At 41.4% G+C, this 20,285-nt stretch overlaps 1 protein-coding gene and 1 long non-coding RNA gene across 7 annotated transcripts in view; one reads left to right on the plus strand and one right to left on the minus strand.

The window, feature by feature from the left end:
• Positions 1-5,897, plus strand: part of LOC105837473 (amyloid beta A4 precursor protein-binding family B member 1-interacting protein) — a 122,401-nt gene extending 116,504 nt beyond the window's left edge. For all 6 annotated transcript variants that reach the window (XM_012682281.3, XM_012682282.3, XM_012682279.3 and 3 more), the window contains one exon: positions 52-5,897. In XM_012682281.3, the coding sequence (XP_012537735.1) occupies positions 52-1,440 (1,389 nt within the window). In that variant the 3' untranslated portion in view covers positions 1,441-5,897. The remainder of the gene's footprint in view (positions 1-51) is intronic.
• Positions 4,754-18,882, minus strand: LOC118647424. Its single transcript, XR_004964696.1, has 2 exons — positions 15,605-18,882; positions 4,754-15,156 (listed from the first exon to the last, which is right to left on the minus strand). It is a non-coding gene; the product is annotated as an uncharacterized LOC118647424 (long non-coding RNA).
• Between the last annotated feature and the right edge of the window lie 1,403 nt (positions 18,883-20,285).

Consider the following 20,285-nt stretch of genomic DNA (forward strand, 5'->3'; position numbering starts at 1 on the left):
GCGCTCGATATGTAACGAATAAATAGAATTACATAAATACATTACTTACAGATGGATTCGATTACCTCGCTACCACCGCCACCGTCGCCGTCGAGAGTCGCCGAAGAAGTCGAGTCCGACAGCGAGCCGCTTCCGCCACCACCTCCCGAGATGTTCCGATCGAATCTCTCGTTGGACTCTCTGCCACCGCCGCCGGCGCCCGGTGAACTTCCGGTTTGCAACACACCTGAACTCACAGGCTCCTCGCTGAGTCTCGCGTCTCTGCCGCCACCGCCCAGTCCGCTTGTCGGCGAAACCGGAACTATACGTCGCGCTAGACCTAAGCAATCTACCCCTACGAATTCTATGACTCCCGAAAGCACCCCCACGCATACTTCCAACCCCAGGTCGCAATCCAATCAAATGTATACAAATAGTGTCACGCTAAACAGCAATTCGATTCAGAATTACAATTCGAACGCGTCCCCGAATGTTCATAATGCGAACAACACTGTCAATTCCGTATCCTCTCCGCATAGTTCCTATTCAGGATCGACAGCAAATACACCGACCTACACTCCGAATTCGCCTAACTTCACATCACCACCGCCCTTCGTGCCGCCACCGGCTTATGGAACTCAACCTCCAATTACTAATTCTCAGAGCCTCGGGCGACAAAATTCCAAAGTTGAATCTATATACCAGATCGCTCACCATAACACAATACATAGCACAACAAACATTCAGCCGATCAGGCCGAATCCTAACATGGACACCGTCCGACGTAGCGCTATGAAACAAGGAACTGGTCACTACGCGGCACCGCCTTATCTCGCCGAGTTGAAGGCCGCCTCCAGTCCGCAGCCGCAACGACGAGTGACCATCCAGGAACCACCGACATCGCCCAAGTCGAAAACTGGAACCGGCAAGAAGATCTCATTTAATCTACCGCCTCAACAGGAACCCGGCAGTCCCGCGTTGCCACAACGGAAGCCGATGCCGCCTAGAAGATCTGACAGCACCAGGCTCACTTCGCCAAAGAAATTAGCGGCGTCTGATCAGGCGCCGCCGGGTGATTTTCTCAAGGATCTCCAGAGGGTAATGAGGAAGAAGTGGCAGGTTGCGCAGAAATGCAAGCTAGACTCGACAACGACGCCGCACGAAGTGCTCGGATTCCGGGATCCACCGCCTGCCGTGGCTGACTACAGAGAGACCAACGTGTCCAATTGGGTACAGGAACACTATGGTGCGGATAACCTGTATGAAAATGTATACGCAACGGATCCTCATGCACCGGTCGAATATGCGTCCAGCCCGGCACGGCAGACATCGGTAAGATTCGCCGATGAGAATCGCAGCATGAACATCGTCAATGCAATCGCTGGCAAGAGACGACCGCCGCCGCCTCCGCCCAAGAGAGCCGAGACCACGCATCTCACCACCACCAGGGCAATGCACTGACAATAGCAGATAATTCAAACCCATCCCGAGAGGCGATGGTACTGCTGCCTCTGCAGTTGGTGGAAAGAGTGAGAACGAAGACAGGGGACGGTTCTGTCGACGCGACTCTTCGTCACTGTTACAAGATGTCGGGTACATCAAATCCATCGCTTCAACTTGTTAAAGAGAAGTTTTATGGAAGAAAAGAAATTATTCTCCGATAAAGAATAGATTGTATGATTTCGTTGCTGGTTCTAATCTTGAGAGTTGAATGAGAAGAGACGAAAAGTCGAAAGAAAAGAAATTGTTTAGATATGAAAGTTATTAAAAAGAGATTATATTTTGGACGGTTCTTTTCGGTTTTTTAAAAAGAACTGAATTGACAGAATCTATCTACAAGTGTCAGCGAGAAGGAACGTTCAAATTATTAGCAATGAAATTACGAGAAATTTGAGATTATTATGATAAATCACAAGTGCAAGAGGATGATTGTTGACGAACCGTCCTCACCGGAAGTTCTCCTTGACCGTGTAACTGTCGTTTGCAGTTGAACACGAACCGGAAGATAAATGATGTAAACGCTCTTTTGAGTCGAGCAACGAATTGAATTGAATTCGAGTCCGCGACAGAAATTCGATGGTGTTATGATTAATCAACACTGCCGCACATACGAAGGATGTGATATAAATCTTAAGCATCATGCCCAAGAATTCCCGCGATTTGAGAATCGTGTGAAAAAGAAAAGAAGGCGATAAAAAGCAACGCGAAAAAACGCATTTTTTTAAGGCAGAATGTAGGGAATAAATGATGATTTTATGCAGAATCGCGAGTTCTGCTTGCGCGCAAATTTTATAACCGCTAACTGCCTCGTCTGCGATTTTCTCAAATATATACTTGGATGTGATAAATAATATAAAATAAAAAAAAAAATATATATATATGTGCAAATAATCTGTTGAAGTATTCTCAAGTTTGATTTAAAAAAATAATTATCGGTCAAAGAATAATCATGTCCGAATATAATTTTTAATAATTTTGCAATTCCGATACTTAATAAAAAAATTATTCATTTGGCATTCGCTTCAATAGAATATTGCTTCAAAAATATCACGAAAATATTTTACAATATACATTTTAATAATAAAAATGGAAATAATAAAAATGTAATATATATTATATATTTTTTGTCTCAAGTTTTCGCTTACTTGAATTTTTCCGAAATAAAAAGCTTGGTGGTTCAGACTGTATTCCTAAAGAATATGATAACGAGGGGTACGCATATTCTGTAACCGCAGCGCTCGAAGAAACGCGCGAAGCGATATTGATCTCAGCTCGAACTGGAAGCGACTCTTTTCACAGCGCAAAGTGTTGTTTCAACGGTAAAGAAAAACTTTATCGAACATTTCTTTTATGCGACTAGAGCATCCTTTGCGATCACATCCTTATGCATAGGTATGTATGTATATAAACCGAGTATGTACACGCGTTTACATCGCTATATCGATTTGGATGCTGTATGTGTAGTTGTATTATACAATCGGAACACGCTTCACGACGATGGGATTTACGGTTGTCCGTTGTATGTACGTTCATCGATTGTACCCGATAGAACTAACTACATGACGATAACTTTTCTCGCTCGTCGTCGGAGCGAACTGACGCCTCATGACACGAGGACGCGAGATCTCGTTTATGCTATTTTCTATTTCTTTTTCGTTCGATAACGAAGGAAAACTATCATTCTGAAAGCCAAGCGGATCAAATGAGAAGAATGTTGAAATTCTCGAGTCTTTGATAAACCGGCTGAACTCTGAAGACTAGATAGATAATAACAAATTTCTTGGATACTTTAAATGAAACCGTCGAGAGGAACGCCCTAGGAATAGTTATCAGTCGCTGGACCCATTTATCTTTGCGATTTGACTCTTATTTCAAGTATTCGATTCCTAGAATTAGACGAAGGAAATGCGATCCAGGTACGCGCGGTCGTCTCACGTCGCCGACCGGAGAGAAGCGAATTATGCGTCGAGTGGTCGCGAAGATCGTCGCGCTAGCCAATGACGAGGAACAATATCGTGCGTAGCTTCCCGTTTATAATCACCAATGGAATCTTCAGCAACGACTTAGCCGAGTCTTTCCAAGGTCGCGTAGCTGATGTAGTTTTATATCTCGATTTGTATCGCGTTTGCATGACTTACATGTGAAAGTTAACGACTCTACGGACTTACGGAGTATCTGTATCGTCGAATTTTTATATACGAAATTGGCAGCCGCTCGAGAAAGCCCGTTCGTGCGATATTCAACTCGTAGAAAGTATTTTGTAAGACCACAAATTTTGATACAGAAATATTTCATCGTAGTTATGCGCGAGTATATGGGTAGGAAACTACAGGGCTCAGCATTACCAATATTAGAATTTATCGACCAATTTTCGAGCCGACTATTTCTAATTTTTAATTCTTCAATATTTCTGATTTTCTCAGAGAATCTTAATAACGATAAAATCGTCTTTCCAAAATTAAGCTGCGTGTGTGCGAGATACTATTGCAAGTGACTTTTCGATCGGCCCTCGGTCGGCAGGTCGTTTTCGTCATCGTTCACATTTTTCATTTTCTAAAAAGAATATTCACGCCGTGCCTGCGCGCGAGAATTTTTCCAATTTTTTAACAAAAATGCCGTGTGTGTCTGCGTGCGTGAGGATTTACCAGTTTTATAAAGAATTCGTGTCGTTTTTTAATGCGCCACCGTACAATTTTTAGGATTTTCACGCAGTGCCTGTGCGCGAAAACTTTTCCAATTTTCAAGGAGATTCGCACGTTCTTGCACCGGAACGTGCTCTCTCGAGCGAACGCCGTAAGCGAGCACAAATCTGCGTACCGTAACACACAATCGAATTACTTAATAATAATAATAGCTAAAGACTAACTTAAAATGGAACCGTCAATGTCGATTTAACTATATTCCCGCCTTACGCGCGATTAATCAAACTGAACCAATAATATAAATCCATTTTTGAGATTAATATATCGACTTTACAGAAACTAATGACCTTTTATACGGAAATTCATATGGAATTTTCCAAAATATACTTTTCGCGAGTACGAGTATCAGTGCCTCTGCGCTTGAAATGTGAGTCACGAAAACTTATTCTTCAAACAATTTGTCGAAGACATTTCGACAGTCAATTTTATATTAATTAGAATTTTATAATTTGCTTTTATTCCTTTTCTTTTAAACACAATTTTATTGTCGTCGTGATTCGAAATAGAATCATTTCGTTACAAGGACTCCAATAATTTGATTTTCTATCGTGATGTAATCTTATATATATATATTTTTTTTTACGTTAAATAAGCTTCCGCGAATTCACTGCGCGATCACGTCGCAGACTATTCCAAGTAAACTGAAAGAGGGACTGGTACGCGGGACTCGTCGGAAAACACTAGCGCGTGCCGAGATGAAAACTTCTTTTGTATCTATATTTCTTAAGAAACTTTCGCCGAGCTGAACACTCCAGGCAATCTGTGTAGGTAGTTTTAGTATTCGATGTACGTGTACTGCCCGTTGCTTGATTTTCGTGGGATGGATGAGTTAACTGACCGTACAGTTCCAATGAATAATAATTTGATTGAACGCTTTCGCGTTAAAAATTAGTGCAATTGGCAAGAGGAATTTATGGAAAACGAAAAAAAGCGCAATTATTATCGGTTACTAACAGAAAAATTGTAACATTTTTATTATTGTATAACATTTTGATTATTGTATTCTCGGAGGGCCGGTTTAAAAGATTAAAGACGTCGAAATCTACAAAGTTTAAATTAAGCGAAACGCGTTTTTCTTTATTATACAATTTTTACGAGATGGTTTATGCAAATAAAAAAAAACGTTTCGCATTGAAAATATCTGTACAGGAATACAAGGAAACTTTTTTGAGCCGGCCCTGTGTTCAATTGCATACTTTAAGTTGTTCGTATAATTCTGTAAATATTATAACGAATGGTATTACGAGAAGAAATTATTGTCGGTGATGTCGCTCGGCTGAACAATGATACAAATGTGTTTACAAGAAGTGAAGCGAAGGGTGGCGAGGGCAAGTCTTCGAAGACTTTGAAAGAGATATGAATCTTGCAAAGAGATGAGGCTTTACTGCGTTTGGTTTAATTAATTGTTTCGGCTCGTAAAGGTCGCTTCGGTCAGTTATCGCGAGGACGCGAAACCTCGGACGCTGCGTTCGCATCGCTGTCAGATCGATTCGATGTAGCTTAACAGTTAGACACTTTAGGTCGTATCGCAGGTTGTTTCGGATACACTTTGTGCAGGTGTGTTTAAAAAAAATTGTGACAATACTGACATTAATTCGTGACCCGACGCCAGTTGTTTAGGTATAACGCGTACCGAGCGAACAAAGAAATGTGCAGCAGTTGAAATATTATAGGTATTATATTCATGTTTTTATGTAAATAAATTTTTGGTATATTTCAATGGTCGATGATTACCTTTTCTCTCCCTTCACATTCGTTTTGATCACAGAAATTAGACGTAATGTAATTTTTACTCTTAAGAGTAATTTAAAATTTTTCATAATTTTTGCGATATGGAAATACTTATTGAAGATTCTGCAGACTTAAAATTACCGACGGTAAATGAAGGTTTCATACAGACATTTTTTTCCTAAAATTTTTAATGTTTTTTATAATTTTTCATAATATGACATATGAATGAGAGAAAATGTATTTATCGTTTTATATTTTTATACAATTTGACATTTTGTGCAAATATCTTCAGATTTTATTAACCATCGGTAATACTAACCGTTGGTTATAAAGTAAAAAGAAGTCTTACTTTCGTTACTAATAACAATAATAAAATGTTGCGAAAAATATTGATAAAAGTTGTATATTGCATTATTATAGAAATTTTTCAAAACTCTAATGATTATTTTTTTAAAATCATTTTTATTGCATTATAAGATAACGCACAACTGTCAAAGAATGATTTTGCTTCTTTAATTTAACGGGTTTTCTACATATGTATTATATACATATCTTATAATTATTTTTCACATATTTTGAACTTTTTTGTCTTTCGCGCAAACACTTTTAGCGCGTGATTCTTTTTTTCTGTTTTTCTCTCTTTTCTCCTTTAGAATTTCAAACCGAGTGCTTGCCCTTCTGCTCGCGGGCATATAAGTGGCAAAAAGGTGCGCGCTTCCGGTCATAAAAGCGCCTTAATAAAAAAGCCCTCGTTTTTAATATTCTCAAGCCGTGTGTGAGGGACGTGCTTGTAGATACACATAAACTTGCACGGTATTGAATTTTCCAGCTTTTCTCGCCGCGTAAGCCAAGGTTCGCCGCCGTAAAGCCGTGGCTTGAATATTCGCTTCGATACGTTTTGTCCTTCTCTCTTTCACTCCCTCTTTTCTTTTTTATTCTAATACATTAACGATAGCCCTCGCGTCAGCGAGCATGATTCATAATTCATCTGTCGCGTTCTTTGTTGGCGATTCTTTGTCGCGAACGGCTAGTAATTAAGTTGGCCCGATAAAAGTTTGTGATAAGAGCGACCATGTTGTTGATTCACTTGACGTCGGTTCGTAGAAAAATCGATTAGCGCAGATGGAATATTTCATTCGTATAAATGAGATACTCATTGCTACATGCATAACCGGATGAAGTCGCTTCTAAAAAAGAGGATGAGATCATTGGATGCTCAATACATTATATTGAAGCTACATTACGTTTTGATATTCGGCTTTACTTTGAATTATTCTTGAGAGAAAGAAGAGAGAAAAAAACATCTAATATATAAATTACAAAATGAGAAAAAAAATCTAATACGTAAATTACACAAGTGTAATAAATCTACAATATAACTCTAAATCCGTTTCGTGCGTTCTTTAACTTTATACGCGATCTTTCATTCTTAGATTGATTCACAAGCAAGTAAGTCACGAAAACAGGAAGGCTTATAAATCGTATCTGATATTTTTTTTCCCAACAATATAGTCTTTTTCTCGCAACGCATTTTATCATTGAATCAGTTTTATGATGAGAATAATTCAATGTTACTATTCAGTGAAAGACAAACATCTGCATGCGCATATTACGTTGAACCATTTCATAAATTACAAAAGTTGTTATACAGGAGATACCTTGTTGCTAAACTATACAAGCATCAATCATCTTGATTCCGGATTATCGATATAATTACACGTATCTCATCTCGCTTACAAATGTGCTGCATGTCAAACATTTCGAGTTTGACAAGTCTGTAAATGCTTCTCAACTCAAGAGTACGCCCGGCAAGAGTATTATTGATATAAAGCCTCGCCCATCGGACCACCGAGGGACTCGGTGAATGATATTGTAAGTAATAATCGGCGGAGACAATTATTCGCAAGCAGGGGGCGGCTCTTCCGCGAAGTTATGACGATCGTACGTATTACGCGTTTCGGTGTTCCACTTCGTAACATAAAGAAGATTGACGTAAATATACAAAATTGTTGGGAGAGTGAGAGGGAGAAAGGGGGCTACCGTTTTATGGGATTCTTTTTACGACTCACGGCAGTCCTGCGTTCTACTTTGCGTTTACGTCATGCGCGACCCTCGAGCGTTTACGCGCGCCGCTATTGCGAGCAAAAGGGGGATCGAGGGGGTCGTGGAGGAGGCTGTTACACTCTCGCCCGGTGTCGAGCGTGTGTGTATCTCCCTCCGAAATTTCCGTTCGTTGCTTTCCAAATTCTGTAAAAGTGTCCCACGTGCGCGCATAAAATGTTGCCCCTTCTATTTCCCTTTCCTCCCTCCTCCCTTTCCTGCTCGCCCTTCGTTGCGTCACCGCGCATCCGCATTTCGAGAGCCGTAACTTCGGCGCGACGCGCAGCGCGATAAAATTGCGTTAATAAAAATATTATTACAGTCTATCAAATTGCCAATGCGAAATCCGATATTAATATAAAGGTATTACGGCGCAATTAACTTTAGGGGCTGTAATCTAGGAACCGGAACGAGCTTTGAAAACGAGTAAACCGCAGACTTGACAAACTTGAGGAGATGAAATTTCAAGCTTTATTGCGATATAAAGATAAGATACGGTATAACGATAACACATTTTATTAACATGAAAGGGGAATTATTTTTCGTGGATCATTATAAATGAGCGGTGTCCGGATACAATAACCATACGGCGCTCCCGATGAATTCACGAGGATAATATAATCCTCCTCGAGAAAGGTCAGAGTGCGCCGAAAGGCGTTGACGGCGACGTCGTTCCCGTCGTCTCTTCGACCTCGGCGTCCCCGCGAACTACCAGGAGAGGACGGACGAGGAGGACGAGAAGAGAAGCGCGGAATGAAGCGTTTGAGCGGCCCGCTTTCCAGGAACACGGGCGTAAATCACGATTTTATTGCAGATAATTTTACGAGGAGTAGAGCTCGCCGACACTGCCGTTGTCGCCGCCGCCGCCGCCGCCGCCGCTGCTGCTGCCGTCGTCGCCGACGACGACGACGACGGCGACGACGATGTCGAGTTAGCTACTTTAAACTGATAATTGCGCCACTTGCTCGGGAACGTGTCAAACTCGTCGCGCCGCGAAAGAAGAGAAAAATGATTTCTTAGACTGATAAAAGAAAGATCCGTAGCGAGAAAATGCAATAATTGATTTATATTTTCTAAAACAACCGAGATGTGTGAAAAGAAGACGCGTTTTCTTGAAATATTTCTTAATACTGTACAATATTCGTACAAAAATTTGAAAGGTGAATATGTAGGAATTAGAAAAAAATTATTTTTTAAATAACAGTCATTAAGTAAACGTGTTTAAGAAGGAGAAGGATTCACTTAGGTAGTTAGGGATCCTTCAAAGAATTCCATTTTGCACTACATAGAACTGAGGATTAGTGTCTCGCAAATCTTAAATTGTCATGTGCATTGTAAGCTGCCATGAGAAATCCGTGACATCTTTTTTTAAATAATCCCTTCAAATAATTCTTTTCACATTTTTCGAAAATATTTTTACAAAGCGTGAAGCGCTTAAAGTTTCGTTAAAGTTCGCTTCAAAAATCAGAATTTTTCCGAAATAATTTAACTATCTTCTCAATCGCAAGGCACATAAATCAAGGCTTTAAGGAGCTCTCGGGTCTAAATTAATAAAAAGCAAAATAATGAAATTAGAAAAGACGGGGGAAAGGAGAGAGGGTTGCAGACTCAGGCTCATTTTTCCACCGGACTTTATCGACTTCGCGAACGAGTTCGTATATCCGGCGGCGGGAGTCAATTAAGTTTGATTACCCGAAAGTTCGGTGAGAGCCGAATCAGCATAAATTCGCGGCACCCTCCTCGACTCCCGACGTCGCGATCACATAGATCGACGTCTTCGTCTACGTGGAGTTTCGACTTGCCACCTCTCGTCCTCTTTCTCTCTTCTCCCTCTTTCTCTGCCGTCCCCTTCATCCCTGCGGCGGAAGTGCCGCCGGCTTTACGATCGCCGATACGAGAGACGTTTTACCGGAATTAAGATTCCGGGGCGGAATGGGAGAACGGGGAGGGAAAGACGCGCTCGCGCCCCGAGCTTGTCTGACACTTTAAGCGTCTCGTAAGTCCGCCAGAGAACGCGTAAATTATTCTGACGAGACGCATGTCGCTTCTTATAAACGTTTCCATTTACATATAGGCTGATTTTACAGCGGTATAAGCGTTTTACAATATTCCGTCGTAAAACTTACGGATACACATCCCGTGGTCGTGGAAAAAGTTGCGAGAAAAACGTATGAAAACGCGTGTAACGCGAGCTCCTTATACGCACACATTTCAATAAGCGGCTTACGGCAAATGTCGAGTATTAACGAACGATTTTTAGAATCCCTTTAGCATTGAAATTTTATGGATTAATAAGTGATTTTAGAGATAAAATCCGGATGTCGAGAAGAAAGAGGGAATCCTTTCGACAATGGCGCCAAAATTAAATACCGCGAATCGTTGCCGTCTTGTTTTTTTTTTTTTCTTATCTCGTCGTGTGCGTGCGAAACATTCGTGATTTCTGATCTAGGAGATCCTCCGTCAAGGATCTCGGCGACCGCAGGAATGTCGGTCAGTGTGCATGCCCCTGGCATGGACCGCTGGTGGTCCCCGACTATCACTCTCGGACCCGTACTTCGCGACCTTGAAAACGACACCGCTCGTTGCGGTAACTTCCTCTTTACCGCCTACGATATCGTGTGAATGTAAATTTCACGGTGGATGCCTATCTGGTGCGTAATGCGGCACTTCGAATTCAACACGTGTTTTCAAGAACCTGTTTGCGGGATCGGCGTCGTTATTTTGTTTACCGTGCAAGCAATAATCATTGATTCACCCATCGTTGCTGAAAACAACATTCATTATTTGCCGAGCGCTTGCATTCGTAAAATTGACAATGAAACATTTCCAAGTAAACTGATCGAAGTTAACGGAGAATAAAACTAGAACTGGCTGTTCAGTGATGAAGTCAACAATTATTATAAAGTCATCAAAATCAAATGCAACATTGATCGGTTGTTCGGGAACTATCAGTTTTTCCTCTTTATCTCATATTTCAATCAAAGATCCGCGGAGAGACGATGAAAAACCGGAGTGTCACACACGCGAGACGGTAAGATCGGCACTGAGGCGAGAAGACGGTCTTTGAGAGAGCAGGTCTCTTAAAGAGGATGTATGGGATTAAGATAATAGTCTCGAGAGGGAAGGAACTCGGAAGGTGGTGGAGGCGGAGAAGCAAAAACGAGCGATATGATGTGGGTCAAAGTCTTCGGGACTGGGTCGCCACCGTTGGGTTCCTTCGTCGTGGGTCGGAGTCCCTTGCAAGCTTCTTCGGGATCGACCACTCGCCGCCCGTCGCGGAGAGGTTTCAATTCCCACGACGACTTCGGACTTCCGATACTCCTCTCTCCAATGCCGCGGCCGGAAGTTCCGAGGATGTACTCGTCGTAATTCGATTAACGGCAAGTTTGCTGTACAAGAAACCGAATTCCATGGTGATTAGATAAACGAGACACACGGCTTAGATACGTTTTAGCATAAGATTTCTGTTGTTAAGAAACATTACATTTTATTTTTCATGAAACGAACAGGAATACTTTGCAAGAAAAGTATTATGTAATTTGTAAAAAAGCTATAACGAGCTAAAACTAATTTTATGAATGTAATTAGTGTAAGTAAAATTCTAAAACATTATCGACTCTAATATTATTAGTGCGTACAGGCTGTAAAAATGATGTCATTCATCTTGCAAAGTCCAGAGTCACAAAAATGATTTCTCTGTGTTCTCCTGAAAGAGAGAGGAAGGAAATGAAATCTCGCAGCTCTGTGACAGATTCATTACAGGGCGATATCGCGGAGCGGAGGGTGGGAAAAAAACGACGGGGAGGTTTTGGGCGATGACCGATGGTCCGTGGGGTAGGTTGTCGTCTTTTCTTCATTTTTCTCCCTCGCCGCGTGCCGGCCCTAACAGGCGTCTCTGTTACGTCTTTAATAAGATAAAGCCGCAAGCTGACTACGGCACGTCTCAACCTTAGGGGAACGAATCTTTTAATCCACGTTCGAAATCGCAAAGGACAAAAAAACTCCTATGCAACCAGCAGGAGTGGCTTGTCGGTCAGTCGTCCTTTAGATTGACGATGTTCAATTAATTTAATAAAATTATTAACGTTAATTAATAGCAAATACTGTTGCGATTATCCCTTATTACCTCGATGAAACGTGCGAGCAAGCGGAGAAAACTTTGCCTATTCGCGCGAGGGCGGAATCCTCAGCTTGCAATTATCAGCGCGGAAAATGGAAATGGCGGCCCGGTCCTGTTCCGGCGGCCGCGAAATTTCACTTTCCACCCTTTCTATTCTCGGCCAGCCAGCACCGCATTCTATCCTATCTGCCAGCGCTATAAATTAATACTAATCTCAGAGCGAGCTCATGCAGGCTTCCTAGGCCGCAAAGGGCGGGTTGGATTTATTGGGATTCGAGTAACTCGCTGCGACGTTATCGTCGCTCGCTCCACTGGTGCACCGACCATAAACGCCGTCGCTAATCGTGCTTCCGAGTTGTAGAGTCACGTTCAAGGTCGTGCTAAAAGCATTCTGTAGCCGGGCAAATCTTGTACTGATGCAAAAAGTTGGTGTGGCGATAATTTTTAAATAGATAATTTAGATAACTCTTCAGAAGACTCAAGAAATATTAGGGAAGATACTTGGCCATGCATACTTGGAAACTATTATTGCTACTGCTTTATTATTTACAACATAATTAATTAATTACAAAAATGATAGTAGAAAAAAAGAGATTAAGTTTGTAAAGATATATTTCAGTACACTTTTAGTCTTCGGTATTAAAAGTGCTGCAAATCACCACTTACAAAGTCACAAGAATTATTAAAATTGTTTGTTCAATCCATTTTCATAAGATCTTCAAGCTCATCTTGTTAGGGTTAAGACGGGGGAAGAATGAGCACCACTGCAACGTGTCTAACGTAAGAGTAGGCGGCCGGAGGTGGAGGAGGTGAGAGTGAACGTGCGTAGCCGAGGGGGCAGCTCGGGCAAGCCGGACTTCGAGGTCCTCCACCCTCTTTCGTGCCGCCCTTCGGCCCTCCTCGTGTCTACCTCACCACCATCCCTCACACCCAGCCCCCTGTCTTCCCGCACTTTCTCTTCCTCCCTCGGTCTCGGCGACCTCCAGAAACAGGCAGGGGTGGCTTCGCGACGAGGAGGCTAGGGGAGAGACGAAGGAGGTGGTCGGGGTTCGCCGAGGAAGAGGGCGGAAGAAGGGGGGTTAGGTCTGAGCCTAGATCAATACTCGCATCTCCTGCCGGCTGGACCAGGCCGGACATCGCGTTCCGAAGCTCACCTTCTCGCCGATATCAAGCCACCCTACCTACGAACCATTCTACACCCTGCACCCCCGCGGCTGGTCCATCCTTCTTCCTTCCTTTCGTCCCGCCGCGGCCTCTTGGCCGGCCAACTCTCTCAGCAAGCCCTCGCGATTTGCATTCGCCGAGGCGAAGTGAGGTTTTCGCAGGAAAGAAAATTTTTTATTCCGCTTTAAAGGCGGTCTTACGAACTTGCTATTTTTTTTATTCCATATAAAAAGTATAGTTACATGAAATTCCAGCTATATGTATTTTATGTGTAAAAATGTAAAGGAAATTGTTATATTAACATGGATGATAAAATGCCTTCAATTTTATAAACGTCCAATGTATTGCATTGATTTTAAAAATGATTTTAAAATTTTAAACGTCATCCATCCTTTTCTGAAAATCGAATTTACAAATATTTTTCTAATTCTTCGACAAATACGTTCTTTTTACAAAATCTTAAATTATTGAAATTAATTAGTACAGACGTACAACGTTACGGTAAAATTTATCAAGAAGTCTTTTTACTTGTACTCTTTAAATCAGTTATCAAAACTTATAGTTTTCATATTATTTGAAAATTGCGAATTAAATTTAGGATTAAGTAATTTCTCGTGTATCTACGAAGGCCGGTTACTTTGTAACTTCCTGGACTACGGAGAACCACTGCACGTCGGTCAATTTTCCCTTAGTTTTGCTTCACGCGGGAAGGATGGCCGCTCGCCTCCTCGAATACGCTGCTCTACGTGTCCACAAACGAACACAAAAGAGGGAGAGTGGACGATGGAGCTGGGCAAGGAGTTGGACACGAAGCAGAGAGAGAGAAAGAGAGAAAGAGAGAGAGAGAGAGAGAAACGCGCGTCCACACACCCCTTATGTGTTTACGTATACACACGCTCGCAATACGCACACGCGTGTACCCGAGAACATACCCCGAGAAAATTCGACCGGTCGGTCCATTTGCATGTTCGTCTTTTCCCGATCCCTCTCGGATATTCCCTCCTTTCGGATTCCGCCTACGATGTGGTCGTCCAATAACCAAAAAATTTCTCACCCCTCCCACTCTTCGCTTCGCTTCGCGGAGAGCTTATTCAGGGACCTGATATTCACTCCGCGTAACTCTGCGCTCGAATATTATTCACGCCCGATAAAAGCATCGGATTCTCTCGTTGGGCTTCCTTCGTCAAAACTCAATCCCTTTCACTTCAATTAAGCTTAATTGTAGATCGTTAATTCTTTGGAACGCATCTTATTCTGAAAACGTCTTTATGAAGTCCTTCCTTTCAAAGGAGCTACATCGCGCTTTTCGAAACTGAAAAGACTTCATTCTGAATGTAGCTTTTTGAATGTCTCCTTACATAAAATTAGCGAACTAAAATATCAAAGAGATGATACACGAATAAAAATCTTTTTTAGATTTTCTATTCCATTAAAAATTTTTATTTAGTATATTATTATATAAAAAATAATGTTATTACTATTCAAATCAGATATTTCAAATAATAATTATTAATTTAGTATAATATATTATTTTCTATATTCATCATTTTATGCTAGATGTAATAGAATGCAAATTGTAATTGTTTTTTTTTATTGCAGACACGTTAATATAGACAAAAAACATATATTGTCATAAAAAATAGAAACATGGTTGCTGATATAGTACTTGTTTGCTCCGTACGTGATAAAAAGCATGAAAATCAACAGCCGGTAGGGAAAAACTAAAACTGATTGCTATTCCTTTGAATATTTGCGTGTACAGCGCGAGCAGAATAATTGCGTGCAACGCGCAAAGCGGCGGTCGGTGCTGCAGCACTCATGCAATTTATGCGACGTGCAATTGCACGTTCCAAGTCACATCTGAAAATTAAAAGAGTCTCTGCAATTTATTTTGACGAGTCAATAGCGGAGAAGCCGTGCACTTCTTGTTAAGCCTGATTGTAGAACTTGAGTAAATAGTAGAATAACTGGTTTGAAAAATTCTAATTATGTAAAATAAATAATTGTTCTATTCTTTAATTTCTAGTGACAAACAAGGATATTTTCCAATGTTACAACGTAAACTATGCAAATAATTATACAATACGATATGGTTTCTCTTATCGTTATTATCACCGTGACTATTATACTAAGTGTATTCGTTCAAGTAAGAAAGATTTTGTGGGAGTAGAATTTTTGGTGGCTTGTCCGAGTTGACCACCACTGTTCACTTTCTCCGGGCGAGAGAACCCTTTGGCGTCTCACCCCCTTTGGCTCGGCTCGGCTCGGCAGCCCGACTCACTCTCGCTCTCGATTCGCTCTCACTCACCTCCCCCTGCCTTGCCACCCTACGCCTCCGCCGTGGCCACCCCCGCGTTGCACCCTTCTACATCAACCCTCGCTTCGTCCCGGCGTCTTCTCCCTTCCCTACCGGCAAGTGAGAGTGGACCTTGGTCCAGCGCTGAATCGACCCTCTTTGCAACCTCCGTCTGACTCCGCGCTCACCCTCGCGATTCCACGGCCGCTCGTTCCTTCCTTTTCACCCCCGTCGCCTCACCGGTACCCGCTGCCGCCGACGACTACGGCGACTTCTCCGCACGTCGCCGCACCCTAATCCCCATCTCGAAGATACGTCTACCCTCGAAACCCCGTATCGATTGGCAGAAGCAACGCCAGAGAGCGCCACCTAAAGCCACCCCCGCGACTCTCGCTCTCTTTCTCGGCCACCGACTATCCATGAAGTTTTAAGGAAGGCGCGGAAGATTCGATTTCTTGAGCTCAGGATACATCGCAATACTCCTTTTTCACTAGACAGTGATGGTTTCTCCAAGTTATTTCTTCTACTGAATTGTAAGAATTGCAGCAATTATAAATACCGAAAGAAAAATAAAATAATATACTTTACAGGTTTCTAACATCACTTCGATCCGTTATAATTCAAATGGCATACATGAAAATTTTGAAATAACATAAAAATAGAGTGCGCACCAAAATTTTCGATTTTTCTGGGTATAATAACAATGTAAAAATTAGATAACAATGTAAAAATTAACTGCAAAAAAACTTTACCACTTAATTATCTTGCATTCACTTATTCTATCAATTTATATGGCGAGCAGGCAGCAATTATTCTTATGCATAATTATAATACTTTCTGCGGTCCGCGCGTGGATCGTAATCCAATTCCACGGTAATTCGAATTCCATAGTTTCATTCACCAACTTTTTGTAACGTACATTGTGCACCGGGAAGCGTTCACACTTGCATCCGACAACGTATACCTCTCGGATATACTAATTCATGAGCAAGTAGCTGCGAGCGTTCTCGCTGCAGGCTGGTTCTGGCAAAGCAATTAAACGACGTTGTGGGCCACTTTCGCGCGAATTTTCGCGTGTGGCCAACCGACCATCTGTGAGTTGCGCGTGTGGCTATGCGGTGGTAGTTCGGGTAAATGTTGGGATAATTGGGGCGAATCATGCGAGGTTTGCCGAGCGCCCTTTCATCGGCACCCGGCGGATTTCTCACTTGCGGCCTTAAAACGCGTGTGAATATTAGGAATGCAGCGGCGTTGATTTCAATGAGGGATTTGAAAGAGAATGTCGCAAAAGTATATAACAAAAACGCCATAATGCGAAATGATGTGCTGCATGATAAAAAGTTTCTCATTTTTTAATAAAAACTGAAGAGAAATTTTTTGCTTCCTTGATCAAATCGATTAAAAATTTCATGTTAAAAAGAATACGCAAAGTTCATTTAAGTGACTAAGATTACACGCTTTTCGTTTTAATTTTTATTCACTCCAAAATCCTTCACGTAAATGTTCAGAATTATTTCGCGGATTTTCTCGAAATGTGACTGTGTGATTTTTGCGACAAGAAGTGTCGCAAATGTGACGGGAGAGAACGTTTCGCGTAAATCACGAGAAGAATGTGATCCAGCAGGTTTCCGTACTCGACAAGATTCACCGGAATTCTTTTGTCTCAAAGCTTGTTCGTGCCTCACAAAGAACAGAACATCGAACAGAACGTAAAGATAATGTTATCTGCGTAAACCCAAGTAATTTAACCTTCTAATTACATCCAAAAACTCTCCTATTAAGAACTCCGTGATTAACAATCGCGCACACCCTAAACATTCGGTTACATAGTACCGATATTAAAGACATTACCGGACCTATTAGTTGATTTTATTGCACGACGAGAATCGTCGATCCAGCAGGTAGATGGTCCGTTTCGAACACGAAGTAGCATTTCGCGTGGACAGCGGTTGTGCGGTCAAGTACATACACCCGCTCGTTAATATTACCGGACCGATTAATGGCCGATCGGTGGAAGTTCTGCGCTGTTGATTCCCCACTTCCGGTCGCAGAAGTCGCACCGTGAATACACTCGCGTTTGCGTCGTCGCGAATTCCGCCGCCATCTCATCCGATCGTTAAAAAAAAAAAAAGAAGGCAATTAGCGTCGGACGCGTTTGATCGCGTCGTAAAATCCATCGGTCGCGTCCCGTCCCCGTCTCCCGCCGAGCGTCCCGTCGCTTCTCCTTCTTCTTGTTGTTCTTCTTCTTCCGGCGCGGCCGTTAACGGAACGGCAATTTAACAGCCGATAAAGTCCGACGACGGCGGTGGGGATAGATAAGACTTCCCGATGGCGTCCCAAGGTTGCCGGAATAGGAAGAACGTTATGACGAATTAGGCCACCCTCGTTCCTTCCTGACACCGCCAGAAAAAGGGAGGAGAACCTACCCTACCCCAACGAGAGATATGTTCGGGGCGTCGTTAGCTAGGTCGATGGGCGATTTATTTGATGCTGTCTGGCCGATGGTGATGCGTTACTACTGCGTGGTTAACGAGCCCAACTCTTCGGCCTCACGAATTCCCGGACCGACCCCTATAATTGTGATTTCAGGTACGCTTTCGGGACCGACGTTCCAGATGGCACGATGAATTTTAATTCTATGAGCTCTTCTTTTCCATACAAATTACGGTAAGTATTCGTGTAGTAATGACTAATAATGACCATAATAATATGAAAGCTAACAAACAGATAGCATACAACAAGAAAAGAATGAATAATTTTATACCGGGGATATTAAATTTCAAAAAAAAGATGATTATTGATTCAAAAACTAATTAAGTGAGATGTTTCTGCAAACATCTTCTCGTTGAAATTTAAGTAGTTTGTTTTTACAATTAGTGTCCGAATAGTATCGGTTGTTACTACTGCGCTTAAATAAAACGTTTCAGCTTTATCTCTGTAAGCACAATTTTTATCTATTATAACAATCGAAAATACGTTAGTGTAAAATGGAAAGATTGTACCAAATTATATATGAGTTTATACTTTGCATTTACAGTCTCCATCTGAAAACCTTAGAATGGCCGCGCCGTAAATCGTTTAAAAGACATTCCGCATTTTGATGCAACCGCGAGCTCTTTCGAATCGTCTGATGTCTGCGCTAACTCTATTTGAGATTTTAAAATTCAATGAGCCAATCCGATCGTTGACTATAGGCGGTTCTCTCTGTGCGAGACTTCGCAAGAGGGAGAGAGAGGGAGAAGGAGGGAAGGAGAGAGAAAGAGAAAGGGAGACGCTGAGAGAGGAAGTAAAGGGAAAGAAACAGGGAGAGATGCTCTTTGTGAAACCGTTAACGGCCCCCTTCGCTCTTTCGAAGTCTTGGCAGAGATCAAAAGCATTACGCTTGATGGCCAACTTTTTGATTGAACGTCCTCGACATGCGGAGTCGTTTTCTGCGATTCGTCTAATATGCGAAATTTTCCAATTAATGGAATCGATTGCTATAAATGACGGCGAACTCGAATCAACTCATCAGCAGAGCTTTGACTTCTTTTCCATTTTCAACTTATATCGCAAATAGAATTGATATTAATAATTTAATATTTTTTGGATGCAATTGTTATCACCTATGTGAATTTGGCACCAACTTTCATAAAAAAATTTTTTTTAATACGCATTCTATAATTTTTTTTTTTTAGTTTTCGCTGTACCTGCGGAAGAGCTTGGCGGTGCCGGCCGCCCCGATAAGTGTGACCCTGCGGCAAACCTATGCACTTGCAGAAAAGAATGCTTAACTCAAATAAATATTCATTCGAATGGTACCAATAACATATTTTATAGAAAATGAATAATATTTATTTGAAATAAGAAATATTTTCTAAATTATAGAAAGTATTACTTGTTTTATCTTCAAAATTGGCGAAGATAGCAACAATCTCTATTTTAAAAATTCGGTACAATCACCCCTTTAGGGGTACAAGCGAAACCGGCAGTGGTACAAACAGGTACAAACGATGCTTAATCGAATGGCACTTGGTAGATTACTGTATCTCAAAGTGGGGTGCTGACGATTTTTTAAAGCCCTGTAACTTTTATTCCTTTGAGGTATAAACCAAACAAAAAGTGGTACAAACGGGTACAAACCGGGTACAATCGAATGCGTATTAAAAAAAATTTTTTTATAAAAGCCGGATGCTAAATTCACATAGGTATTGTTATCTTGTAATTTAGTTCACAATTATTTGCTATTTAATTGTAATGAATAATTCTTTTATTAAATTGCATTATTTTTATTAATCTTTTCATTTATTACAAATAATTTATTTTAAAATAAAAATTTATATTACTTTGACAATTTTAATTGCATAATTAATAGAATTAAGTGTCCTTCTCTATCATCTTTGACTGTTTATTATTTTTCAATATTTTTTTTGATATCTTATATTACATATTTTAAAAAATACATATAAAGAATACATATATAAAAGAAATGACTTTGTCACGATGGATAATTTTGTTACGAAACTCCCGTGTTACATGGTACTCTTGTTATTTCGTGGATCTCTTTTTCCGGGACAACCCCGGAATCTGGTATCTATGTAGGAAATTATCCCCCGTAATCGTTACAGTCCCGTCATCCCCTTTGGTTGGTAGTAAATTCTTGAGAACCGACCAAGGTGTCGGCCGATAACGACCGGCCGTTTACCGGGCGTAT

This window comes from Monomorium pharaonis, chromosome 9, assembly GCF_013373865.1.
Source record: "Monomorium pharaonis isolate MP-MQ-018 chromosome 9, ASM1337386v2, whole genome shotgun sequence".
Lineage (NCBI taxonomy): Eukaryota > Metazoa > Arthropoda > Insecta > Hymenoptera > Formicidae > Monomorium > Monomorium pharaonis.